At 38.4% G+C, this 25,687-nt stretch overlaps 1 protein-coding gene across 7 annotated transcripts; it reads left to right on the top strand.

Annotated features, from left to right (window-relative positions):
- The first annotated feature begins 204 nt into the window (after positions 1–204).
- On the top strand, positions 205–25,439 carry Slc19a3 (solute carrier family 19 member 3). 7 transcript variants are annotated; one of them, XM_074071901.1, is made up of 7 exons: positions 207–1,126; positions 5,193–5,347; positions 9,926–10,077; positions 11,111–11,924; positions 14,027–14,219; positions 15,160–15,301; positions 15,962–25,439. In XM_074071901.1, exons 3-7 carry the CDS (start codon positions 9,928–9,930, stop codon positions 16,277–16,279), a joined length of 1,617 nt encoding a protein of 538 aa, XP_073928002.1. In that variant the 5' UTR covers positions 207–1,126; positions 5,193–5,347; positions 9,926–9,927; the 3' UTR covers positions 16,280–25,439. The 7 variants fall into 7 exon arrangements, with proteins under 7 accessions (XP_073928004.1, XP_073928002.1, XP_073928001.1 ...); XM_074071900.1 differs by having other exon boundaries at positions 1,289–5,347; XM_074071903.1 differs by lacking the exon at positions 5,193–5,347 and having other exon boundaries at positions 205–1,126; positions 9,942–10,077.
- The last annotated feature ends 248 nt before the right edge of the window (positions 25,440–25,687 follow it).

Below are 25,687 nucleotides of genomic sequence, written 5' to 3'. Positions count from 1 at the left end.
GGTTTTATTTAACTCATTAATGAGGAAACTGATAAGGTAGATACAACCAAATGGAAAGAGAAGCTAAAGAACACATACATTTGTAGAACAGAAATATTGAATATTGAGTAATGAAATACAGAATATTAGAACTCACTTAGGTGGGGGGGGGGGAAGAGGAAGAAGATTGTTTTCCCTTAGTGGATAAAGCATTATTTTCATGTCCACAGACAAGAATTATTTCACATGGCTATCAGTTATATAATTCTAGAGTTGTAATATAGCTTGAATAATCCATAGCTTTTCCTTGAAGCACTAATTTTTTTTGCCACCTCCACTCCATGACCAGATACCTACTCTGCATTTTTGGCTGAGTTTCTCTCTAAACCTCCAACCACCTTCCTGCTGTTGCACCTAATTCTCAGTGGACTGAACCACAGACATACAGAGAATAAACATAATTTGGAGAGCAGTGATTCATTCATCAGCAAATGCCTTATACAAGTAAAAAGGAGTGACACTGTGTGTGATAAAATAGGACACCAAGCATGCGTTTTACAAGGCCTCTTGTTTCTGGGTTTGCAATGGTTTTGACCCAAAGCAGAGCTATTCTGGCCTGATTATTGAATATCTGGGCCAAGTTCACACCTGATGAAGTTTTATAGAGTGCTTCATTTCAGTCAGCTAAGATTTTCCCCCCCATGGGAAGAGTGTTTGATATAAAGGATTATTGAATGATTTAGGGTCTCTTCCTCATTTTCTGAGAGTCTTAGTCACTTAATACAAAATTCTAGAGAAACTCAATTAGATTACTTTAATAATAGCATTCAAAAGAAAGTGATCCTTTTTTTTTCATTTGTATACCTCTCTAGTTATTTGCATGTCAGAAAGATCTGAATCTAGGTGCTTGGTTTTTTTAAACAAGATTTCAAAAGAGGGTGGCTGCGGAAGGGTGTGGGCTCCAGTGCCTTAAGCCCTCAGAAAGGGGTGGAGCCATTGCTCAGGCAGGTCAGATCCAAGGAGAGATTCCCACAAGAGGAAGGGGCATTGTCACTGGATTTGCGGCAGCTGAAAGGAGAAGTTGGATCTCAGGCAGGAAGACAGTCTTGATTCTAGAAAGAGAGAAAATCAGGGCCTGGAAGAACAGGTAACTGATTCTGTCTGAATTAATTTGAAAACTGTTCTGTGTGGCCAGACTAACAATGTTTGTTGGCCTGTCCTAGCTTTGATTTGTGGGTACTATTTCTGTTCTAAATGTTCTGGAACTGACCCAAATTCAAAGATCCTGTTCTGTTTTCTGTTTATATAGGGCCTTGCAGTGATGTGAAATTTGGGATAACCTTAATCATTACACCAAGGACAAGGTCAGGACTGTGGAGAGTTGTACACAGTAAAATACTTTGCAGGAGAAGAAGGGGTGATGTTTTTCCTTAAATTGAGATATAATTTACATATTGTGAGTTGGAGTGTGGAACAACTTCTTCTCATCAAGACATAGGATATTTAATAATCCAGAAGGTTCCCTTATGCAGTTATGCCCTCCTGCCCCCAGCCTCACTGGTGACTCAGTTCTGATTTCAGTCAGTTTGAAGTAGTGTAGTCCAGAGCTGTGGCTTAGCTAGTCACCCCGCTTCTCCCCAGCCCTCAGCATCTCCTCATGCTTACAGGAAAAGGCTTACAACAAAGGCTTACCATTACTGCTTTAGCAGTGTTTAACAGGCTCTATCAGTGTTAACTCCTGCACAGGTGCCTCAGGGAGAGCAGGGTCCTACCATCTACTTCACTTTCAGCGTATAGTGTTAGATATTTTGCTCATCTTTCGTTATTGAGTTGTAGGAATTCATTACATAATTTAGACCCAATTCTTTTCTTAACTATTAGTACTATGGCTGTTTTCTCAAGTCCGTGGCTTCCCTTTCCAATTTTTTAAATAGTATTCCTTTGATGATTAAGTGTAGTTTTTTAACAAAATTCAATCTATCTTTTTTTTTTCTTTTAAGTTTCATCCTTTTTGTCCTTTCATTGAAATATTTGCCAGTTCCTAGGTCACAAAGATCTATTTTCTTCTGGATGGTCCACTATGGTATTAGACTTTGTGACATTAAACTGGTTTTTGTATTGAAAGTGAGATAATAAAGGCATTTTAAATATGATGAAGTTACATCCAAAGTGCAATAGCTCCCTAGAAATGAATGGAGCTACTCTCCAGTCCTGTCTGCATTACAGGATTAAGAGTTATGCAGATGACTGAAATCCCTTATCCCTGCCTTCCTCCAGCAGCAGCTTGGCTTGAATTAAGCCTATTGCACCTCTTTGCTTTATTTGAATGTTTTACTCAAAGTTAAATCCCATTTTAGTAATAAGTAAATGAAAGGGCATAATTAGTGTTACACTCTGATATCAACTAGAAGCAAATATTTCAGTCTTTAGTAACCAGACTCTCATTTTGCCTCTGTTTACTCAGACAATGTTTACTCTGGCAATGTTGAAAGCTTGAAAGGTGGGCTTTTTCAAAAATGGAACTGGTGGAATATGAAATATACAGTATTTGGTCATTGTCCCTGGTTTCTGTCACAGAGCTAAAACTCTTGGAAACTCCTAAAGTAATAGAAGTGTTTTTGTCATTCATAATAAATTTTTTTAATAACACCGAAGTTTATGCTAATGAGATTTTCCTACAGTGGGGCCCCTAGATAACCTCTGGATGGAACTAGTCACTGGAGAGACCAAGTGATTGAGGATAAGCGGGGTGGAGCTTTTGGCACCACCCACCCACCTCCAGGAAGTGGGGATGGGAGGGGCTGGAGGTCAAACTCTAAAAGCTCTTCAACAGTAAGCATTGATGGGTTTCCTGGTTGCTGGACACCTGGAGGTAATGGCAGACTGGCACCCAAAGAGAGGACACTGGAGCTCCCTCCCCACCCCCACCTTCACCCTGTTTATCCCTTCATCTGACTATCATCAGTATCCTTTGTGACATCCTTATAATAGGCAGTAAACATTTTCCTCTGAAACCTATGAGTCATCACTGCAAATTAATCAAGCTCAACAGTGGGGGAATGGCAACCCAGTTTTGTAACCATCCTGTCAGAAGTATGTGTAACAACCTGCTACTTGTATTCTTGTGGAACTGAGCCCTTGACCTGAGGGATCTGACACTATGTCACCATCTCCATGTAGATAATTTTAGAATTGAATTGAATTATAGGATACCTAGTTGATATCCAAAGGAGAATTTCTTGGTGTGAGGGGAAAACTTCCATACATCTAGTCACAGAGGTATTCTGGGTTGAGTCCACAAGTAAAAGGGGAGATGGGGGGAAGTTTGTTTTTTCCTTTAATAACAAATAGTAGCCTTTTGGATCTTGGGGGCAAGCAAAATCATGTATAAGCCTCTCTGATTCAGCTGCCAAAATCCTTTGGAATTTGGAGGATGTGAGGCTCATGATTTTTTTTTTTTTAATTATCAGTCTGTTGCTCTCTTTTGAAACCAGTGTTTTAAAAAGGCAATAAAGGGCTGAGAAGTAAAGTGATGATCAGGCACTCTGACCCAAATAGCTGGAACCATTAGTATAGAGATAGGCAGAATTGGGTGGAATTAATTCTATAGTTTCCTTCTACATTATCCATATCTGGGTTGATTCCATCAGGAATTCCATGGAAGAAGTTTTGATAAAGATTCCTTTCTACTCTCCTAGTCTCTTGTCCAGGCTATCCATTGTGGGATACCTTTGCAGAACCAGGGTTGGGGATGTCCCCTACCTCAGGCAGCCCCAACACTTTGGACTAATTGGCTAGGGGAGAACTCCATTCTCTGAGGGTGGGTGGGGGATCTCATCAACTAAGTCTCCTCCCCTTGACTAGAAAACCACCCTGACATAGGGAGTCAGGAAGCCCACCAGTGACTACCAGTTTCTACATTTCTTGCTTTTTAATAGTTGCTTGTCCTAAACAAATGGAAAATATACCTAGAAATATCTGCAGCTGTAGTTTTATGTATATGCAATTATACATGCATATATACAGCCAAAAAGTTAGGAAATATGACTGTTTGTGCCTAAAATTTAGAGAAGGTGCAAGATGACTTAGGTCCCCAACTAAGATATATGGTTCTCCAATGCACATATGAACAATGTATATGTGGAAATTTCTGTGTCTGCAATTATGGCAAAGGCTTAATTCACACAATGACTGTAAATTAGGGCTACATGAAAGAAATCCTGGAGTAGAATCATGAAGTGAGTTCTAGCTTTCCGTTGTAACTCATTCTAAATGAGATCCTAGCGATGAAGTGGGCTTTTTCATTTCCTATTTGTCAAAAAGCAGGAAAAAGCCTCCTTTTCCACCATACCAAAGAATTAAAAAAAAAAAAATGAGCTTATCTTGCAGTCAACATAAGAATTAGGAGTTTCAAATATGGTATTATTTCCTGTGATATAGGAAAGAATATTTTAAGGAAGAGGTTAAAAGTGGAAAAAACCATCCCAACGTGGTAATAATTGGAATAAAAGAAGAGGAAAAAAGTGAACTCTGATTCCAAGAATTTACAAATATATAAGAGGTGGAATATAAGAAATTTTCTCATATTGGTTCAAAAGTACTTGCTTAGCAAGCATGAGGCCCTGAGTTCAAACCCCAGCACCACCAAAAAAAAAGAAGTGTTCTCAAAGTAGATGGAAGCAAAATAGTGAAAAGTCACTCTAGCTAAACCTAATCGTTGTCAAAATACAAGTACAATTTTACATTTCATATGTGACAAAGAAAAATTAGGAGCATTTTGCAATGAAGTAGGATTAGATAAACTAGCAAGGGAACTTTCATTTCTTAAAAGGCAATAGCACTTCACATACCCTGAAAGACAAGCAGCAGTAAAATATGTGGCTTTATGTGGATATGTGGAAATGAGCCCAAAATAGAGACTTGAGAGAAGCTGGAGATGGAATGGCAGAACACTGATGGGGACTTTTTCTCATAAGATGAAAAGTATATTCCCCTACCACAAAAGGAGAAAGGAATGCATCATTTTCAACATAATTTAGGTGGTCACTTCCAACCCCAAGGCATTGGTGATTTGGGGACTCCCGCAAGATCACACGTGCCAGCTGGGTCAGTGTCTGCTGTGTAGCCCCAACACTAACTGAAGTCATTTCCTCCTGGGCCTACATGGTGTGCTGCAATCATGGTGGAATCTGGTGCTCTTTGGTCTGCCTGAGGAGTGGAACAACCCTGTGACCTGCTCCTATCTACTGTGGCCTGGGAGTGGAGCTGAGGCCAGAGCTCAGTATTCACAACCTCTCTTCTGTCTGCTGTTACCAGCCTGTGTTCTCCCTCTGCAAAATCTCCTACGCGGATGTTGCAGCCTCCCATGGTAAGCTCTGTCATCAATTTAGCTGCTCCAAGTCTGTGCTACAAAGAACAGCTGATGGTTTCCACCTTCCTTATTATTTCCACTTCCGGAGTCTTCAATGATGTGACATTTGTTTCAAGTCTTGAGAGCCTGATAGACTGACTTTTGCTTGGGGAATGCATTTGTTTTTTAAATTTGCCCACACAGTGTCTTTTAACTTTTTAAAAAATGACGATGGAGCTTATGAGTAATGCGTGAAGATTACTGCCACGGAGCAATTGTTAAAAGACTTATCTTACTTGGAAAGCATAGAAAAGAAGAGCTAAGGTAAATCTTGCTTTCAGAAGTTTAAGCTCAGAAAATCAGTCCAGTTCACACCCTCAAATTGGAGCAATGAAGTGAGGTTCAGAGTACTTTTAGGAAGGGGATGATATGAGACTGTCAAAATGGAATGACAAGTGGAAAAATGGAAAAACAACAATCTGTTCCAAAACAGATATTTGACTGTGGAGCCTGTGTGAAGCCAGACCACACATGCATGTCCGAAGATGCGCAGGTGTTCTTCTAAGGGACATGTGTCCATCTTTACTCCTGTTCTTTCCTCTGACTGTGTCCCACAGTAAGTTAGTGTGTATTGTTATGATTCATGCATATTTATATATTGCTAACTGAAACAAAGTTGCAAGGAAAAAAACCTAACCCTACCCTACAATTGTGCTCTTCTACTTAATATTTTTAATCACTTTTAATCCTTTTTGCAATCCTAAAATAAACTGGAATTTTAATTTTGAGGATGTGGCTGGCTCTCTCAACACAGATGAAAAGGAAAAATTAGCAAAGATGGGATCAGAAAACAGCCCAAGGGCCAGGCACAGTGGCCCACACCTGTAATCCTAGCAATGCATGAAGCATAGGAAAGAGGATCTCAGTCCAAGGCTTGGGGCAGAGAGTGGTGTGTGAAACACAAGACCTTAGCTGAAAACTAACTAAAGCAAAAGGCCTGGGAGTATGGCTCAAGTGGTAGAGCCTAGCAAGCATGAGTCCCCAAGTTCAAACCCAAGTACTGCCAAAGAATAAAACAACAATAAAAACAAACAAAAAAAAGAGTCCAAATCCAAGCCCTGATGTGCAAACAAGCAAATCAAATTGCCTCTGGCCTTCCACTTCCCCTTCTATAAAATGAGGACAGCATTACTTTTATCTACTGTGGATTAGCCAAAAACTGAATTTCCCAATGCAAAAAATTGTAGAAAGATTGCATAAGTAATTTTTTGTGAGTTTTTGAGACAGCATCTGACTATGTAGCTCAGGCTAGCCTGGAACTCCATTGCATAAGTAAGTGAAGTATCACAGTAGTAGTCATGACAGTAGTGAAGAACAACATTTCTTAATGATGAGGTGAAAATCAAAGGTGCTGCCCGATGCTTAGTGACTTCCAGCTCTAGTGAGACATTTAGCTACAAGCTTCCCAGGAGGTGAGGAGGTGACCTTGGCAGAATGCAAGTTGTTCCCTCAAGTACAAGGAACCTGTAGAGTTGAAGAGCTCCCTGGCTTTTCAGTGATGCAACTAGAAGGTAAAGTACACTGGGAAAAAACAGACAGAACTTATATGAATTCTCATGTGACGTTTGTCTGTCATTCCCTTCTACAAGACTGCTCCCCCACCTCCTGTGCCTGTTCCTGACACCTCTCCCTCTCCATCCCTACCCTTGTCCATGGCTATTCAATTCATTCAGCATTTTCCGTGATGGCTTATTACTCATCAAGCAGTACTCTCAACCCTTAGAATAGAGTGATGAAGCAGATAACAGGCCCTGTCTTTGTGGGGCTCACACTTTGGGGGCATATATTTCAAGTATATATAGTATTTTTTTTTTCTGTTTGACCTTCTCAACTAACTCCAGGTAGGCATCAGTATTAGAATTATAAAGAGATAAATAATCCAAGGGGCAGTTCAGGGGCCATGTACATAGTACTAGGTCTCTGAGGTGCATGAAGAAGATCTGGGATTTTGTGACCAAGTCCTTGGTCAGCATAGATAGATAAAATATTTCAGATGTAGACAGCAAATACCACACCATCAAGACCACCCTTCAAAAGATGGCCAAGATTGGCTACTCAGGACCCTTTCCCTTAAGACTACTAATAACAAAGCAAGCACCATAGTATCTCAGGAAGGAGAGAAAGCCCATGATTTCTGGGCTGGGGAAGTAAGTGAAACATGGTCAACTCCAGTTTGCCCTTGGCACAATTTCTGTCTCCTCATTGTGGCTCAATATTGGAAACCTGCTACCAAAGTCCAAACATCATGCTCTCTACACTGCTTAGATCAGGATTTTGTTGACATAAATTTTGCAACTATCTTCAGCACCTTGTAAAAAGGTGGGGTGGTTGGTGAGCCATGATGTAACCTGATAGCTTCCTCCTCCTGGATACCTGAAATTCCACCTGGGTGACTTGCTATTCTGGGATAAGTGCCATAAATGTCTTGTCATATCTCTCTCGCCCACTTCCAAACTGTAATCACCTTTGGAAGTTCTGTGTGTTAAGACATAATCTCTAGTATTGATATGTTTATAAAAGTACTTCTTTCTTCACTATGGTTACTACCAGCAGCTGAGGGAGAAGGGCTACCAGAATGAGGCAGAGAGGAGTGGATGAGAGGATTGTGACAGGAGTTAGGGAGACCTTGATTCAAATCTTAACCATGTGGTTTGAATCCAATTGTTGAACATCTTGGGTCTTCCATATATTCACTTTGAAATTATAGTTATTATGAGGCTTAATAAGAAATTATACAGAAGAGCATTATACTCATAGCAGGTTAGTTTTCTTCCTATCAGTTATCTCAGAAGTTAACCAAAATGAAAACCACCAAAAATGTGTAAGCTTCACAACAAAGTTTGATCTCATCTATAAAGGAATAAGAATAAAATTTCCCTTGCACACTGGAAAAGCAAATTGTTTTCAAGCATAACCACCATAAAATCAGGTTGGGTTGGTTGGTTGGTTGGTTTTCTGTGAAATGACTAAGATCCTCTTGGGATTTAAGTACAAAGTTTGAATTTCATGCAATTTCTATGTTTAAAAAGTATGAAGAATTACTTAAGAGCCTGTCCCCTTGGAGTGATATGAAACCACAATATTACAGAAGAGCTCCACCATAATGAAAAGTGGAGTAATAGCATTAAGTGTTGCTTTATGCTTATGGGACCAGTAGGGGAAAAAGGGAGAGGAGAATATGGAAAATGATAGAAAGTAAGGTCTTTATTCAGTTTCATTTTTTTAACTGAAGAATTATAAATTCTTTGAAGATTGGAATTACAAACAAATACCTCAGGTGTTTATTATGTGACCTAGAAAAATTCTAGTGTTGTAAGCTAGCTGTATCAGAAGCATAGACTTCTTTCTTGTGTCTTTCATAGTGCCAGAATTTATTGAATAACAATAAATCCACAAGCTACCTCAATTTTGTTGGCTTTAATTCGCCAAGTACTACTGAGTTCCCTTGACAGCCCTGAGCCATTGGCAACACAATCTTTTATTACAGTTTTAATTATTAATATTAACTCTCATATCACACATTAGTCTTTGCACAATGACAATGTGTAGATAATGTTGAGAAAGGGTTGAAGAGACTGCAGAGTTCAAAAGTCTGTGCTGAAGTCGCTGAAGTCACAGAGTGCTGATAAAGAGACAGGAAGGAGTCTCTGTAGGGCACCACATATGAATTTCTGCTAACTGCAAATGGTGAGCAGTTCAAGATGAAGAATTGTCAAATACAGGTCCAGGCGGGCCTTCTGTCTGTCAGGTGGAAGTGGGCTGTGTGTCACAGGCAGGAGAAACTGTGCTCTGGTGCCCTAGGACAGAGGCAAGGTCCTACACTGTAATTCTCCTGTAGAAGGCTCATAGTGGGTGACTGGGTGACAAGGTCAGTGTGTCTGCCATGTCTTATTTTTGGGATAGTTCCAGGTTAAGGGGTTATATTTGATGTGATTGATAAGTTCATGTGTCTGGTGTTTATGAACTGGTTTGCAGATGTAATTGTTTACGGAATAAAACATAGAGTAACCCAGACCACCCAACCTGGTCTCATCTAGGCAAGGAACAGTCTCATAAAGAGATGGAAGTATAACTAACAAATGCAATTCAGTGTGCTAAAAATTTCAGAATCACTACAAAATGGAGAAGTGATAGAAGGTTTGATTAATTCAATCTACATTCACTTGGAAGTTCTTTACCTACTACATATACCACATTGGCTAATAATTCATAGCCAATATTTCACTTATTTCAAGCATGCATTGACCTATTGATTTTCATTTATTGTACTGCTCATAACTATGTTTGTGATGGAGAACACTAAAAAAATGTCACTCTTCCTTCAGCATAATGAAAAAGAAGTCCATTGACAAAGGAAGGAGTGGTTGGCTCACCTAAGGAATATTTGAGAGAAGTTACTCACTCACTTTTCCATTCCATATGAGCAAAATATTATCCTTTCATAAAACAAGTAGAAATAATCAGCTTTTTCATTACATCCAAGGTGCCAAAAAGAATTAACATCATTTAATGTTTGCTTTGTTTCCATTTGATCAGCCATGGTTTGTTTCAGAACTTCATCAAACAGTTCCTGGATTTATCCCACTGTGATCCTCTGCCTATTTGGGTTTTTCTCCATGATGAGACCCTCAGAACCATTCCTTATCCCATATTTGTCTGGGCCAAGTAAAAACCTGACCAGCTCAGAGGTAAGTTAGTATGTGTGCATATTAAGGGCAGAACGCCAAGATTCTTGTATAAAATCACATAGGGACAACTGCTTAGAGTTTCTCAGACTGAAGTGTGTCACAAGTAAGGTAACAGGACAGATTCAGGTCCAGAATAAGCTCAACAAATCCACTGGGGTCTGCATCTGCAGCCACTGTGGACAAGTGACTAGACCCTTCCTCACTGTTGCAGCTCAGTTCTAGCCCTCCTACTTCCTACAACGTCAGTGGGCCCAGATATCTCTGATGAAGGGAATTCAATGGTTTGAGAAGTGCCCCCAAAGATCAATCTTTTCAGTCCTTTCTATCTATGAAAATTGAGAGGGGGGGAAGGTAGCCCAAATGATGCATATACATGTAAGTAAATGTAAAAACAATAAAACAAAATTTAAGAAAAAAAAGAAAGAAAATTGACCTCTGACTATGAAAATTTCTGGCTAAACTGTGAGATGACCCACATTAAGCACTGACAAATCAATAGAAATATTGGGGATGGGGAAGTAAGGAACCCAGAAAATTTGTCCAGGAATGAAATGAAATGTATTACTTGTTCTCACTCAGTCATTTGATGAAGTCATTTACTCTTTTGATACCCCTTTGTAAATGGTTTACCTAAACTGTTATTCTTTGAACAAGAAAGGAATGGTATCTTTTTAAGAACTTAGTAAACCCAGAAGTGTCTGAAAAGTTTTTACTCAACTGTACATACTATTTAAACTTAAAATGAATACATAGTTCAGATTATGCCTTCTCCTGGGGTGCTCCTGATACTATAAATTGACTGCTTTTTTTCTCCTCCCTTTTTCATTTTCTATTTTTGGGTTTTTTTCTGTTTCTTTCTTTTTCTAGTGGGAAAGAGCACTACCTTTTCTTAGTGATTTCCTTGAAAATCAGTTTTCTATCATGTTTTTCCATAATATGAAGAGTATCTGAACAGATGTGAATTTGAGATACAAAGCACACGTCCCTTTGAGATGTGCTGGTGCTGTGGTCACACTGTGTATCCACTTTGCAGATCACAAACAAGGTCCTCCCAGTATGGACATATTCCTACCTGGCACTGCTGCTCCCTGTGTTTGTGCTCACTGATTACGTCCGATACAAGCCGGTCATCGTCCTACAAGGGATCAGCTTCATTGTTACCTGGCTGCTGCTCTTGTTTGGCCAAGGAGTAAAGGTCATGCAGGTTGTCGAGGTCGTCTTTGGGATGGTCTCAGCCACCGAGGTGGCCTACTATGCCTACATATACAGTGTGGTCAGCCCAGAGCACTATCAGAAGGTGAGCGGCTACTGTCGGAGTGTCACGCTGGTGGCCTACACAGCGGCCTCAGTGCTGGCCCAGCTCTTGGTATCCCTGGCGAACCTGGCCTACTTTTACCTCAATGTCATATCCTTGGCCTCTGTCTCTGTGGCCTTCTTTTTCTCACTTTTTCTACCAATGCCTAAGAAGAGCATGTTTTTCCATGCAAAGCCTAACAAAGAAGCTCCTCGAAAGCCCCTGGGTCAGGATGCAGTCCTCGAGGTAGCTCATGAGGACCACATCACAGCTCACCAAGAACCGTTCACCATTTCCGGGAATCTGGAGGGCAGTCAGCTGGGCAACTCAAAGCCAGGAAATGGGGCTTTGAGGAACTTCGTGCAGTGGTTCCAGGATCTGAAGGAGTGCTACTCCTCAAAACGCCTGTTCTACTGGTCCCTCTGGTGGGCTTTGTCCACTGCAGGTTTTAACCAGATTTTGAACTATGTTCAAATCCTGTGGGATTACAAGGCACCATCTCAAGACTCTTCCATCTATAATGGGGCAGTAGAAGCTATTGCAACATTTGGAGGTAAACATTGCTTTCTTTTCTTCTGGTGACCTACCCTCAAAAGTTCATTTCTCTAGGTACTAAACTTCTCCACAATTAGCTCTGCTCAGAGGGCATAATAAGTTTTTAGTAGCACAAGGAAAAACTATTTAAAGTAAGGAGTTTTTATTCATTGTTTTAGAACAGACGTTAAAGTTTCCAAAATCTTACTGGAAGGGTTTTGTTAATGGTCTAGCTATTACTCACCTTTCACAACCCTAGACCAATAAGTTTCAAAAGTAGTTTTCTTACGAGATTTCAGTGAGAGTCAGGGTTGTACTGTCAGAAGGAAATCTGCCTTTGAAGCTTACCCTACAATAAATATTTATATCTTAGCAAATGGAACTTACATATCAAGTGAGACTTTGAAGATATTTTTTTTAGGAAGTGAGGTTTTTTCCACACCCTCATAGTTTTCAAAAACTCACTTGACCTCTGTTTTATTATACTCTCCCTTTGGGGAGGCTTCAGGTGAACTTATTAAAACAAGGACTGTGTCAGACCTGCATCACTGCAGTGGTTGTTCCTATGTTCCAAATTCTTAAAGGGAAATAGTCTTTTGTAGATATGGTTCTTTCCTACAACACAGATAGGAAAGTTAATTGACCAGTTGTCAGTAATTTGAATTATGGTTCTTTTTGTCAAAAAGAACCATAATTACTAACCTAAATACAGTCATCCAGCCTCTTAAACTCTATAAATAAACACAGATCTTTTCACCCTAAAACTCAAGAAAATTAGGTCAAGAAGGTATGGCGGCATGTGCCTGTATTCCCGACTACTCAGAAACTGAGACAGGAGGAGGAAAGCTTGAGCCTGGGAGTCCAAAGCCAGTGTGGACAACAAAGCAAGACCCTGTCTCAAAAAACAAAAGCAAAAAAAAAAATGAAGGTAAAAGGAAATTAGGTCCAATCTTGCAGATCTTAAAGACTTTAAAGTGGAGATTAAAAGTAGGATAAAGATAAATAATAAAGACTAAAGCTGACTAGTTAATGCAGCATATCTGATTCCCACTACTGGAAAACTTCCAGTGAAAAATGATAAAGCAAAGATGAAGTATTTTCTCAGAGCATTTGCTTCAGCCTTTTTCTCCTGGATGGTGTATGAAATGACTGAAATACTGCATTTTTTCTCCCACACTTCTTTGTGACCCTCTGCATAGCATAGTGCCTGGTATGTAGTTAACACTAATTAAAAGTGTGACAACTAAGTGACTGAAAAAAACAGGAAATGAAAAAAAGAAGAAAACCTGCTTTAAAAAGGATAAATCTTTATTTAGATGGATCACACCATTTTTGTGAAAACAATATATTCATCTCTGAGAATTGCCTGAGACTTGGGTTGTTGTTTTGTTTTGTTTTGTTTTGTTTTGTTTTGTTTTGGCAGTATTGGGATTTGAACTCAGGGCCTTGGTTTCTTAAAACTTTTTTTAAATTACTGCTATACTAGGGTACATTGTGACATTTACCAAAGTTCTTGCAATATATTATAGTTGACTTCATCCACTCCACCATTCTCCTTTATCTCCTCTCTCCGCATTCCCCGAACAGTTTCAAGAGGTCTCATTTTTCCATTTTCATACATGAACACCTAATATTTCTGCCATATTCACCCTCCTACACCCTTTCCTTACATCCCAATGGTACCAACCCCTAAAGAGGAACTGTTTTACCATCCTGTTTTTTGTTTTAGAAAAAAAGACATTTTGCTTGCTTAAGATACCTGTACAGGAGTTTCCTTGTGACATTTCCATGTATCTATGTATTATAACCCACATTGGTTCATCCCCTCTATTTCTCCTTTCTACTTTAGTCAAACTCAGGGCCTTGTACTTGCTAAGCAGGTGCTGAACCATTGAGCCACACCTCTTCCCTTTGTGATTTAGTCATTTTTTCAGATAGGGTCTCACTTTTGCCCAGGGCCAGCCTTGGTCTTGCTCCTCCTACCTCTACCTCCCACATATGTGGGATTACAGGCATATGCCATCATGCCCAGCCCTAAAACCTGTTTTTTTTTAAGAGTGTGTTAATGTCTTCTAGGTGCAAAGTCAGTGTGCTTAATCTTCCTCCGTGTTTCATTTTCAGGGGCTGTGGCTTCCTTCACTGTGGGTTATGTGAAGATCAACTGGGATCTTCTGGGAGAACTGGCTCTGGCCGTCTTCTCAGTGGTTAGTGCAGGTGCTCTGTTCCTCATGCATTATGCACTCAGCATCTGGCCATGCTATGCTGGCTATTTGATATTCAAGTCCAGCTATATGCTTCTTATCACCATAGCAGTGTAAGTATTACCAACCACTCTTCTGCACTCATAGAGTTCCTCTGAGAACAACAGAAAAATTCTGTTTAATTTTGTTTTAGAGTCAGTTTCTCGATGTAACTTATGCTAACCTGGAACTTGCAATCCTCCTGCCTCAGCTTCCCAAATGCTGGGATTACAGGAGTATCACATCACGCCCATCTTCATTGTTTTCTTTGTTTTGATTTGTGAAAATGTTTGACAACTGACAAAACAGAAATATGAATGCAAGAGAAAAGATCATGAGACAAAGGAGAGAGATGAAACTAGATGACAAGCTTAGTTTTTCACTGAAGTGTCTTGGTTTAATGAATCAAACTCATGTCTTTAGTTTCTTTTTTTTTTTAAAGTGAGGATTGAAAGGTAGGATTATATTATTTCTTTGCATTTAAAAAAAACACTCCAAACGCAAGGCCTTTTGCTTGCATCCCAAGAAATGTAGTAAGATTTCAAAATCTCTATAGTTTGAAATTAATTACAGATTCACTTAGTTGTAAAACCAGTCATGGATTGGATCTTCTGAAGAATAACTCATCTACCAATCTTTGTCAGTGCCAGCAATTGACAATCAACAATTTTTTTGTGTAATGTTCAAAATTCCTCAGATTGGGTGGCACTTAGATTTTTCATAAAATTCACTGTAAACTGTATCTAAAATCTGGCAAAATCCAATATTCTCAAGTTATGAGCACTTAATAACATGTAGGCTTAATTTCTGGAAAGTCCTAAACTGTATAGCAGTAATATTGCCATGCTGTCTTTACTGGGTCTTTAAGGATATTTCATTCTTTTTTTTTCCTCTGCCTGTTAGTCTATACTGGAGGAGATTAGAAAAGGAGTGCCATTAGCATTGCTTTCTCTTCAGTTTCTGTCTTGTAGAGGTATGTTATGGTTAAAATGCTTATCCAGCATTTAATGATAGCTTTCAGATCGCAGTTAATCTGAGTGTGGAACGCTATGCTCTGGTGTTCGGAATGAACACCTTTATTGCCTTGGTGATTCAGACCATCATGACTGTGATCGTAGTAGACCAGAGAGGGCTGAACCTGCCAATCAGCACCCAGGTAAGCTGCAATCCATGGTTGCCTTCCAACATAGCTGCTGGGAATGTACAACAGGTTACCTCCAAGGTTTCTCAACCTTACAACTGGCAGCATTTAAGATTCTTGAATTCCTTGGTTAAACAAAATTTAAATATGCAATTCCTTAATTATACCACCAAGTAGGTTTTGAGCAATTATTGCAAGAAGGTGAACATTTATCTGGATGAGACAGTTAAGAAGTAACCTCAGTGTCTAAAATTCATTCTCAGAGACAGTACACATAGTGTTGTACAAGCCTTCAAACATAGACACATAGGTGGATCAGTAGGATTTAGTGAGCTTTTTTTTTCCCACTGTTACTGAAGTAGCTGGGATTTGAACCTGAGAAATTTCTCAAAAGCCAGTGACTCTTAGTCATTGCATTGCTTACATCTCCACACTTGATTGTTCTAAGATAGAAAAGAGAGGAATTTCCAATCTAAATGACCCATATCAAAGTCCTGGGTCTCAGTTATCCCATAATCCAAGCACACTGACATCATTGTATATTATCGGTGACATAGGTGTCAGATTTTATATGTGGCTAATTATTCATTCTTGTCCAGTTTTTAGTGTACGGGAGTTATTTTGCAGTCATTGCCGGAATTTTCTTAATGAGGAGCATATATATTCTCTACTCAGCTAGAAGGCAAATGGAAGTGCAGAGCCCTGCAGCAATTCAGAGATCAACTGGGCCACACCCACAGGAGCCAAGCAACACCCTATCAACAAAGCTCTAATCCTATTACAGCAACCACAGCGGGTTTCAAAGTCAGTGAATTGAAAGGACAGGATTTGGAGGTGGACTGCACGATGTACTGTGCTGTGGCGTGCCCTTCCAGTATGGATTCCAATGGAGCTTTTCAAAACCTCAGCTTTAGACCAGATGTCTCTGTGCCCAGTTCAACTGCATGCAGTCATTGGGACCCATCATCCCATGTTGGGGACCCGTGTGAATAGCAGTGACTGAAATTTTTTAGTTCTGATCACTTATGAGAACAAGCAAATGGCATGAAAACCAACCATGAGAAAACTTCAGGCATCCTGGAGTTGATGTTCCCCAAAGTAAGTAGGAATACTGACGGGGCTGATGCTTAGATGCTTATTTGATCTAAGTAGCCAACACATGGAGCATTTTTGTCACTTATACCATTTTTCTTCCTCTTCTAGTAAGGGTATTTCTGTTTCAACTTACAGTTCTCTGAGAGAATTGAAAAGTTTGGTCCCATTTCCAGGGGCTTCTCTTCAATCCTGGTAGCATTGTTTGTGCACAAGATTTGATAATCTCACCATTTTAATTTTTTATGATTAGTTTTCATTGTGTGCTCTACAGATCTTTGTGTCAAAACACTACCTCAGGAATAGCTCCAGACAGGCCTGTGTGTTCACAGAATAACATTCACATCGATTCAGTGGCTTGAGGGAGGCAATGGGCCTTCTCCCCACCATGCCCTCAGACAGGTGTTTTCATGTTGTATATGTGTGATGTCTAAAATAGAACACATTAGAAAGAATTTCCAGACATTTCTAGCAGTATTTATAAGTGAGTAAACACTTGGAGAGTTAAACCTAATTCCATTTATTTTTACTTTTTGGTATTGCAGATTGAACTCAGAGCTTCATACTTAGCATAAGTAGTATCACTGAGCTATAGCCTCGCCTCCCCCATCACTTAGACACCTGGTTTTTTTCCCAGTCCTAGGTTTGAACCCAGATCCTCACATATGCTAGCCACACTACCCCACTAAGCTACATCTTCAACCCAACACCTAATTTTAAGTGGCAGAGACTGTGCTAAATAAAATCTGTCAAAGTTTGAGAGTCCAGTTTTTGATGAAGTTTTCTGAGCATATCTGTCATATGAAACTTACAGTGGAGGATACCTTGAGCTGTCTGCTACAGGGAATAAATAACAGTGATTCAAGATTTGTATTTTACATACACTTTACTCCAAATCCCAAAATTCTTTCACTGGATTAAAAATAGTATTCATCCCAAAAGCCAATATAATAGTCTCTCCTTATCCAGTTTGACTTTCTATAGTTTTAGTTATGTATGGTCCAAAAATATTAAGTGTAAAGTTCCAGAAATAAGTAGTCCATAATTTGAACCCTGTGCTGTTCCAAATGGCAGAAATGAAATCTCGCTATCCACTCTGTCCTGCCTGGGATGTGAGTCATCCCTTTGCCACCGGTATCCATGCTACTCACTCATCAGTCACTTCGTCATTCTCTCAGTTACTTGGGTTGACTGTGGTACTGTCACAGTGCTTATGTTCAAGTGAAGCTTATTTTTCTTAATAGTAACCACAAAGTATGAAAAGAGTGGTTCTGGAAATTCAGATGCTAAAGGAAAGCTGATTATCATAGGTATGTGTGTATAGGGAAAAAATGGTGTTTGGCTACCTAAATCAAAAACAAATAAAGCCAGTTGCTTGTGGCTCACACATAATTCTAGCTACTTGGGAGGCTGAGATTGTGAGGGTCGATGTTTGAGGCCTATCCGGGCAAAAAAGTTCGTGAGACCCCATCTCATTGGGAAAAAAGCTGAGCATGGTGGTATGCCTGTCTTCCCAGCTACTGTGAGGTTGCCAGCCTAGGCAAAAAGACCTTAGCACCAAAATAACCATACCCAAAAAGCTGAAGGCATGGCTCACATGGTAGAGTGCCTGCCTATCAAGTACAAAGTCCTGAGTACTGCCCAAAAAAGAAAAGAATAAACGTAATCAAAGGATAGCCACTACTTTTCTTATTTACTGTATGGAGGGGGCTACCCAGCACAAATGGACAAACAAATTCAGAAGTCAAAAACTGGAAAGAAGGAGGTAAAAGTGTTTTTTCATAGGCTGTAAGTATATACCCACAAATCTGAACTGAAAACCAAGATAATACAGAAAGCAAGTATGCAGAAACCAATAACTCTTATAATTACCATTTAGAAAGTGTGAGAAGAGAAGATTCCATTTATAGTGGGACAGAAATGATAAAAATCTAAGATTACATTTACTCTTAATCATGTATTAAATGTAAAACACACACTTAAGCAGGCCTGAAAAACTGAAAAATTATAAACTAACACCTAAAAGTATAGAAAAACTTTGTTTCTTGTTAGCTAGGAAAAAAAATATGTAAGAAGACATCAGGCCTTCTTAAATAAATTTATAAATTAAATCCTATCCCAGAGAAAAATATAACACATTTGTTTTCTTAGAACTAGTAAAGATGATTCCAGATTTTACTTGAAAATTTTAAAAAGAACCAAGGAAACACTTCTTTTTTTAACAACTGATATTTTATTAGAATAGTTGGCTTGGACATAAGCCCCAATCACTGTCTCTGTACTCACCGAGTGACCTGCTTGGCCATCTCAGAAGGGCTGTGCATCACTGTGGATTGGATTCTCACCTGGAAGTGGTCCCAGGCCTTACAATCTTCACCACAGAGGGCTTTGTAGTGATTCCCAGAGTCTTGGTGGGCATCCAAGCTGGTCTTTGCTCTTTGAGATGCTTTTCCTTCACACTTCTGATCAAGTCTTGCAAATTTTTCTGCAAGGATTTCACCTTGCCAGGGCTAGTTAGGGTAATTCTAATTGAATGGATCTCCACCCCCCATTCCAGGGATGTGTTTGGGTATCTTTAAAGGACATGGCTTCAGAGCAGCTTCCTGACTGACTCTTTTGCCCAGAACGAACAATAGTGAGTCAGAAGGAGCCAGGGAAGACAGCTGCACTCTATGCACAAGGGTGTCACCCTCAGAAAGCAAGAAATGCTTTCTTACTGTGGGAAAATGAAGTAAAATTATTGCAGAAATTAAATCCTATTCTAAATTTAATTATGGTAATATAGGAGTAGCAAGCAATGAAACAGAATATAGAAAATTCTAATTAGTCCCTAATTCATATGGGATTTTAGACTATGATAAAGGTAGCATCTCAGAAAAGGAAGAAAAAGACAAAGCATTTAATAAATAAGTCTGAAAAACTTTTCTTTTGAGACAAAGTCTCACTGTATATCCCAGGCTAGTCTTGCTCAAGATCCTCCTGTTTCCATCCCCCAACTGCTGTGATTTCAGGTGAGTGCCACCATGCCTGGCTTCAAAAACTTTTTCCCCCTATAGGAATAAATAAAACACAAAAGTACTAGAATAACTGAGACTATAAAAGTACTAGAAGAAAATATGTAACAATTATTTTACAGCCTCAAATCCTTCTAAAGTAGCAAATATGGGAATGTAAAAAAAAAAAAGAATTTACAAAACTACTAGAAAAAAGAATAAGAATTATCTTAAAGTCTCAAAAACTGTGTTTGTGCATGGGAGAAAAACAGTATAAGCAAAGCCAAAATACAAATGATATCTGGGGAAATATTGCAACTCACATCAATGACAAAGAGCTACTTCCCCTTATTTATAAAGAACAAATAGAAGTTGATAGTCGCCCAACAGAAAAATGAGCAAATCATGTTGTTACAGTTTGAATGTGTCCCCCAGAAATTCATTTGCTGGACACTTAATTCTAAAATTTCTATGTTAATGATTATTTGGATGTAGAGTTTTTGAGAAATAATTAGGGTTAGATAAGGTCATGGTGGGGAACTCATGAAGAGAAAGAGACACAATCCAGCATGTTTGATGCATATTGCCAAGAGATGCCCTCCACCACTACAGGTGGAACAAGAATGACCTCATCAGAGGCAAGTGGATGCCAGCACCATGCTCATGAACTTTGTAACCTTGAACCAAAGAAGCATCTAAGAAACTACTCAGTCTCAGGTATTTTTATTGTAGCAATGGAAAACAAATTAAGGAAGATAGAGAGGAACAAGGAATTCAGAGAAGGGGGAACACCAATGGCTCCAGCATGTGAAAGATAGATTCACACATAGGAGAAAATGGGTAACATGCCATTTTCATCAGTCAGACTAGGAAATACTTCAAGAGCATGGCAATACTTTGATCTCCAGGAAGGGGTCAGTGAAATATCTCAAAGATTCTTGTGAGAGTATAAATTCAGTCTCATTGCTAAGAAGGAAACTTTGTCATTCCCCAAATTGTACATGTATATATCTTTCTATGCATCAGTTTTTCTGCTAGAAATATACCTACATTGCCTACCGGGGAACTGACCATGTCAAATTTTTCATTGCAGGACTCTTTATATGAACAAAGAATTGAAAACTATTTAAATTTCATTAAGAAGGGACAGGGGAAAATGTATTATTGCACAATATGTCCACCTGCAATAATAACTCATTTTAAAATGAAGATCTTGAAACAGTGACATAGAAAGAGCTCTAAAATATATCAAGTGGGAAAAAGTCAAGTGCCAAAATAGCAAATTCAGTAACTCATCATTTGTGTAAGTTATGAGAAAAATAACTGCAAGTGATCGTATATGCATTCTTTTTTTTTTCTGGAAGGACAGTTACCTGCTGTTGAGTAACACAAAATAGGAAGGAGATATCATCTTTTCATGGCATTTGATGCTTGCTCCACAAGAAGTGCCCACCCCCAAATAAAATGCTACTTTCTCTTTTTAAATTTCTTTTTATTATCCTATTATTTTTGTACTGGGGGTACGTTGTGGCATTTATAAAATATATTGCTTACAATATATCTTAATTTAATTCACCATCTCCATCATCCTCCTTTATCTCATTTGGCTTCTCCCCCATTCTTAGAATAATTTCAGCAGGCTCACCTTTCCATTTTCATACATGAGAACATATTCACCCTCCTACACCCTTTATTGATTATCCTCTCCCCTCTTCCCACTGGTGTCAACCCCCAGAGAGGATCTGTTTTACCTTCCTGTCCTCCGTTTTGAAAGAAAGACATTTTTGTTTAAGATATCTATACAAAGAGTTTCATTATGACATTTCCATGTATATATGTAGTGTATCCCAAATTGGTTCATCCCCTCCATTTTTCTCCTTTCTACTTTAGTCCTCTTCTTATGGTGATTTCAACAAATTTGTAAATTCTATATTCATTCTTACATAGAAAGAATGTCACCCATATTTGCCATCTTAAAATAACTACTTTCAAAAGTATTTAACCTCTTATAAAATTAGCACTGAAGAATCAAAAACTCGAGGTTTGTTATATGTACCCATTCCGATGGTTTTGCATTTTTTGCAATGTGCAGTCATAACTAAGTATGCATTTATAATGGAAAGAAATGCAACAGCTAGAAATAAGCTGACCTGCTATTGAAAAACTAAAGAAAACTTTTTATTTCATATCTCATTAAAAAAGAAGGATTTCATGTTGCTTTAATTAAAATGCCTTATATAAGTGCCAGCTACTTTAGGCTATTTGTTGGCTGCCTATTCCAAGTGCAGTTCCTCAATCAGGAGAGGATCATGGATGTTATGAAATTGGTCCATGTATTTTCTACATATGTATAAATATGGAACACTGAAACATGTGAAAGCCATTTTCAGAAAGGGGAAGAGAGGAGAATAATGGAGGGGATGACCCAAACCAGGGGTACATATGTTGGGCACATATATGGAAAGCTCACAATGAAACCCTGTACAACTATTATATACTAATAAAGAGGCTTAAAAACAAAGTCAAGGACATAGGAAATGGTGAGGATGCCATTTGAATTCAGGTATATTATTTGGCTCCAACACTAGAGATAATGTACCTACTCATAATGACAGACCATTAGAGGACCCCACTAAACAGCAAAATATCAAGGTGTGCATTCGTATTTTTTGTATTAACTTGCATGTCAGTAAGAAACATTTTAATCTAAAGCATCTTTATATTTCCAAAAAAATTATACAACTACCCTCGCCAGAAGCCATAAAGTCAATGGGTGTAAAATAAAAAAGATGACATGGTCCCTCTTTTAAGGAACTCACTTAGAAACTAGCGGGAAGACAAAGTTAGTCAACAGACAAATATACCATTACAGAAGCAGTTAAAAACCAAAGGACAAGATCCAGGAGGACTGATGAAATCCACCTGCTCAGGGCAAGGTGTTTGTGACAAGAAGAAATTACTGATGGCTGAGCTGAATCCTGGTTCAAGCTGTTGAAAACCCTTAGAAAATGTAATATTATCAGAATGCTTGTCTTCTCTTAGAAGTAGACCAGATCCAGTGAAGTGATATATAAAATTGCTGTGATTTATAGTCTGATCATCAACCCTCTCCATTTGACTTATATAGATGATTTTAAAATAGGAATCTACCTTGGACCTAAAAACAAATTTTGTTGCTATTTTGCCATTATTTCCTTCTTCACATAGCCTATTGCTATTTCTTTTCTGAAATTAAGAGTTAAAACAATGAATAAAAAACTATTTCAATTAAGGAACTGAATATAACTCATTTAAAAGTGAATATGAGTGACTCATTCACTGACTCACTTGAGTAAATTTTTTACATCTGTATTTGTTATTTTTTCCTCTGCAGGTAATTTTTCCAACCTTAAAACACATTTTTTAAAGCACATGCATCTGAATATCTATCTCCAATTTATAAATAGCTATGGATGGAAAGTGTGTCCATTCTATTAACAAGAATGGCAAAATCTCCATAATGATTTTAACATACTGATTTTTATTTTTTTATTCTTTGTGGCTTTTTTTTTTTTCGGCAGTACTGGGGTTTGAACTCAGGGCTTCATGCTTGCTAGGCAGGTGCGCTATCACTGGAACCAGACCTCCAGACTCCATAACAATTTAACTCTTAAGATATCTCACACTTGCTAACTTTCTCTTCCTAGAAAAATTCTATGGATTCTGTCTTACCATTTTAATTTTGTCCTGGGAGACTACTACAGATGCATTGTGCAAAAGATTACCCAGGAATGATTATTTGTTACTGACACCTCCACTCCAACTAAAGATAAAGTCTTGATCTATAAACTGGCTCAAAATAAGTAATAGTTTTTTCATCAAGAACAAGGAGTTAGGAAGAGTAATCAGCAGGATTAGCTCTATTCCAAATTATCCTATACTCACCTAAACTAGAAAATAGCTTAGGAAAGTAATTCCAGTTTTATAAAATATAACCAGCTTGATTTCTAATAAGGACATTCCAAAGACCAATCTGCTTTTAACATGTGTGCGCACACATGTGCGTGTGTGTGTTACTAGGGATGGAACCCATGGCCTTGCACATGCTAGGCAAATACCCTACCTTTAAACCACTTCCCCAGCCCTTGAATTTTGAGACAGGACTTCACCATGCAACTCAGGCTGGTCTTGAATTCAATACATAGTCCAGGCTAACCCGGAATTTGCCACCATCTTGCCTCCACCTCAGCTTGGCATTTCAGTTATGATGGATCACTGCCAAAGTTTACAGTTTCTACAGTAATTACTTTTTAGACAGATTTTTCTCTATGAAAAAGCAACCAGATAGTTTTTCATCTCTTATATCAGAACTAGAGAGAAATGTGACCTCAAAGAAATGAGTACTTGCTTATTTTATGTTTATGTTCACAGAGTTCCATTGTTTCAGATAATAACAAAGATTGACACGGTTTTTAGTCACCTTAACTGAAAGTAAGTTTTACTTAGTCTCACATGTTTATCTTTCTGCATTCAAAAAATGATGTTGGGTGGTGGTTGGGACTGAAAAACACAAATATTTGACATAAATTGCTGATTGTAGGCCTGACCTTGGTCTTTCAACTGTTCCTATTGCCTTTCACCTAAAATTAAAGTCTTACAAGGTAAAGTCTTTAATAAAAAATATCCCCCCCCCAAATTGAACATCTATTCTTCTTTGAAGTCATTTGCCATATTTTGGCAGCTCTGGAAGGTTTTGTCCCAGTAACCTACAGGCCACTGAACTACCAACAAGACAAAGGGCTGCCTGTTTCACTTGCTTGGGGATACCAGTGTCATCAAGATCAGTTTTATGGAATTAATTGCTGGTCTAATTGACTAATGAGTCAAAATGGTCTTTTACCAGGTACCATTGGCCTTCCCAGGTCACCTTCCCTAATTCTAATGACCCTATTACAACCAAAATAAGAAAATACCACGGTCTTCTTGATTTGCCTGTCTTAAATGAGATGTTTCACTTTTAGTTTCTCTAGATAATGTCTAAGAAGAAGACTTGTGGGAAAAGGCAATGAATAGAAGTCAAAGTACCACTTCTTATGCCTGTTAGACTACAAGCAGGTTGGGGAGAGATGTAGTTTGTCAACCAAACAGAAATTCAGATACAGTTGCATCTCTGACAGCTGTAGGCTGAGAAGGATTAAGTCAAAACAAAAGACAAGCTTGGGCCAGACAGGGTCCTGCAATTGGGAGGCTGAGAAAGGAGGTTCGTGAGTTCTGACTGGAACTCATCTGGGCTACATAATGAGGCAGACCGTGAGATCTGCTGGAGCCCTGACCCACCTACTATGAAAGGAAAGGAATGGTTCACCATGCCCAGTAGCTCCTAACTTCTCCACTTATATCCTGTTCTATGCACAGCATCTACCCCCAGAAAGGTATAGAGAGTAACAACTTTTTTTCAAACATTTGATGATCACATGTTTGAAATGAAGATTCAGTGATAACCTCTGGATGTTGCAGTTTAGGAACTCTTGCCCATCATAAACTACACCTCCAGCCTAGAATACTCATATTTCATGTCACACAGTATCAGTGCTGTGCTGCAAATTGTGTTAAAAAAAGGCCTCTAAAATTGACAATACTACATATGACTTTGAAATTAAATTGGATTTCTGCTATATTAGAAATATCTTTAAATGCCATAATAAGTTCAAGAATTCAACTTAAGTGACATTGGCATAGAAATGCATGCTGGGGATAATAAATATTCTTAATCTTTACCTTACTGTGTCAGTTCCTTTTTTATTTTTGTATAATTTTATATGACTGTTTCATAAAAGATTCAAATGAGTAAAACAATTTTCCATTGTATACATATCTAGAGCTAACCCAAACTTCTCTGGGATTGCTTATTCAGGTCCTTCCTATTCAAAAAATGTTTTATTGATTGATTTTTAACACTTTCTAGTTGTATATTTTGTTGCCTCAGTAACTTAATTGGAACTTAAAGAAAAGAAAGTTAAATAAAATGAAAATCGTGTGTATTAGCATGTTTTGATAATAAATATAAGCATTTTAAGAGAAATTTACAATGGAGTGGACTTTCCTTACTTTTGCAAAAACTGCTCCTAAACACAGTTACTGTACTGACCCAAAATGGCCTTTCTTTTTAGGTCTGCGTGTTTACAGTAAAGACCCATTTACGGACAGCTCTCATTTATATGATATTCTTACCATGAGGCAAAGTCAACATCTTTTCATCTGATGAATGGATAAGAAAGCAAATAGAAAAACTTATCTTACAAGGTTAGACAGCTTCTGATATAAAAAATGAACACTC

The sequence above is a fragment of the Castor canadensis genome, chromosome 4 (assembly GCF_047511655.1).
Source record: "Castor canadensis chromosome 4, mCasCan1.hap1v2, whole genome shotgun sequence".
Taxonomy (NCBI): Eukaryota; Metazoa; Chordata; class Mammalia; order Rodentia; family Castoridae; genus Castor; species Castor canadensis.
The sequence above is the reverse complement of the archived record's forward strand: the minus strand, read 5'-3'. Positions and strand labels throughout refer to the sequence as shown.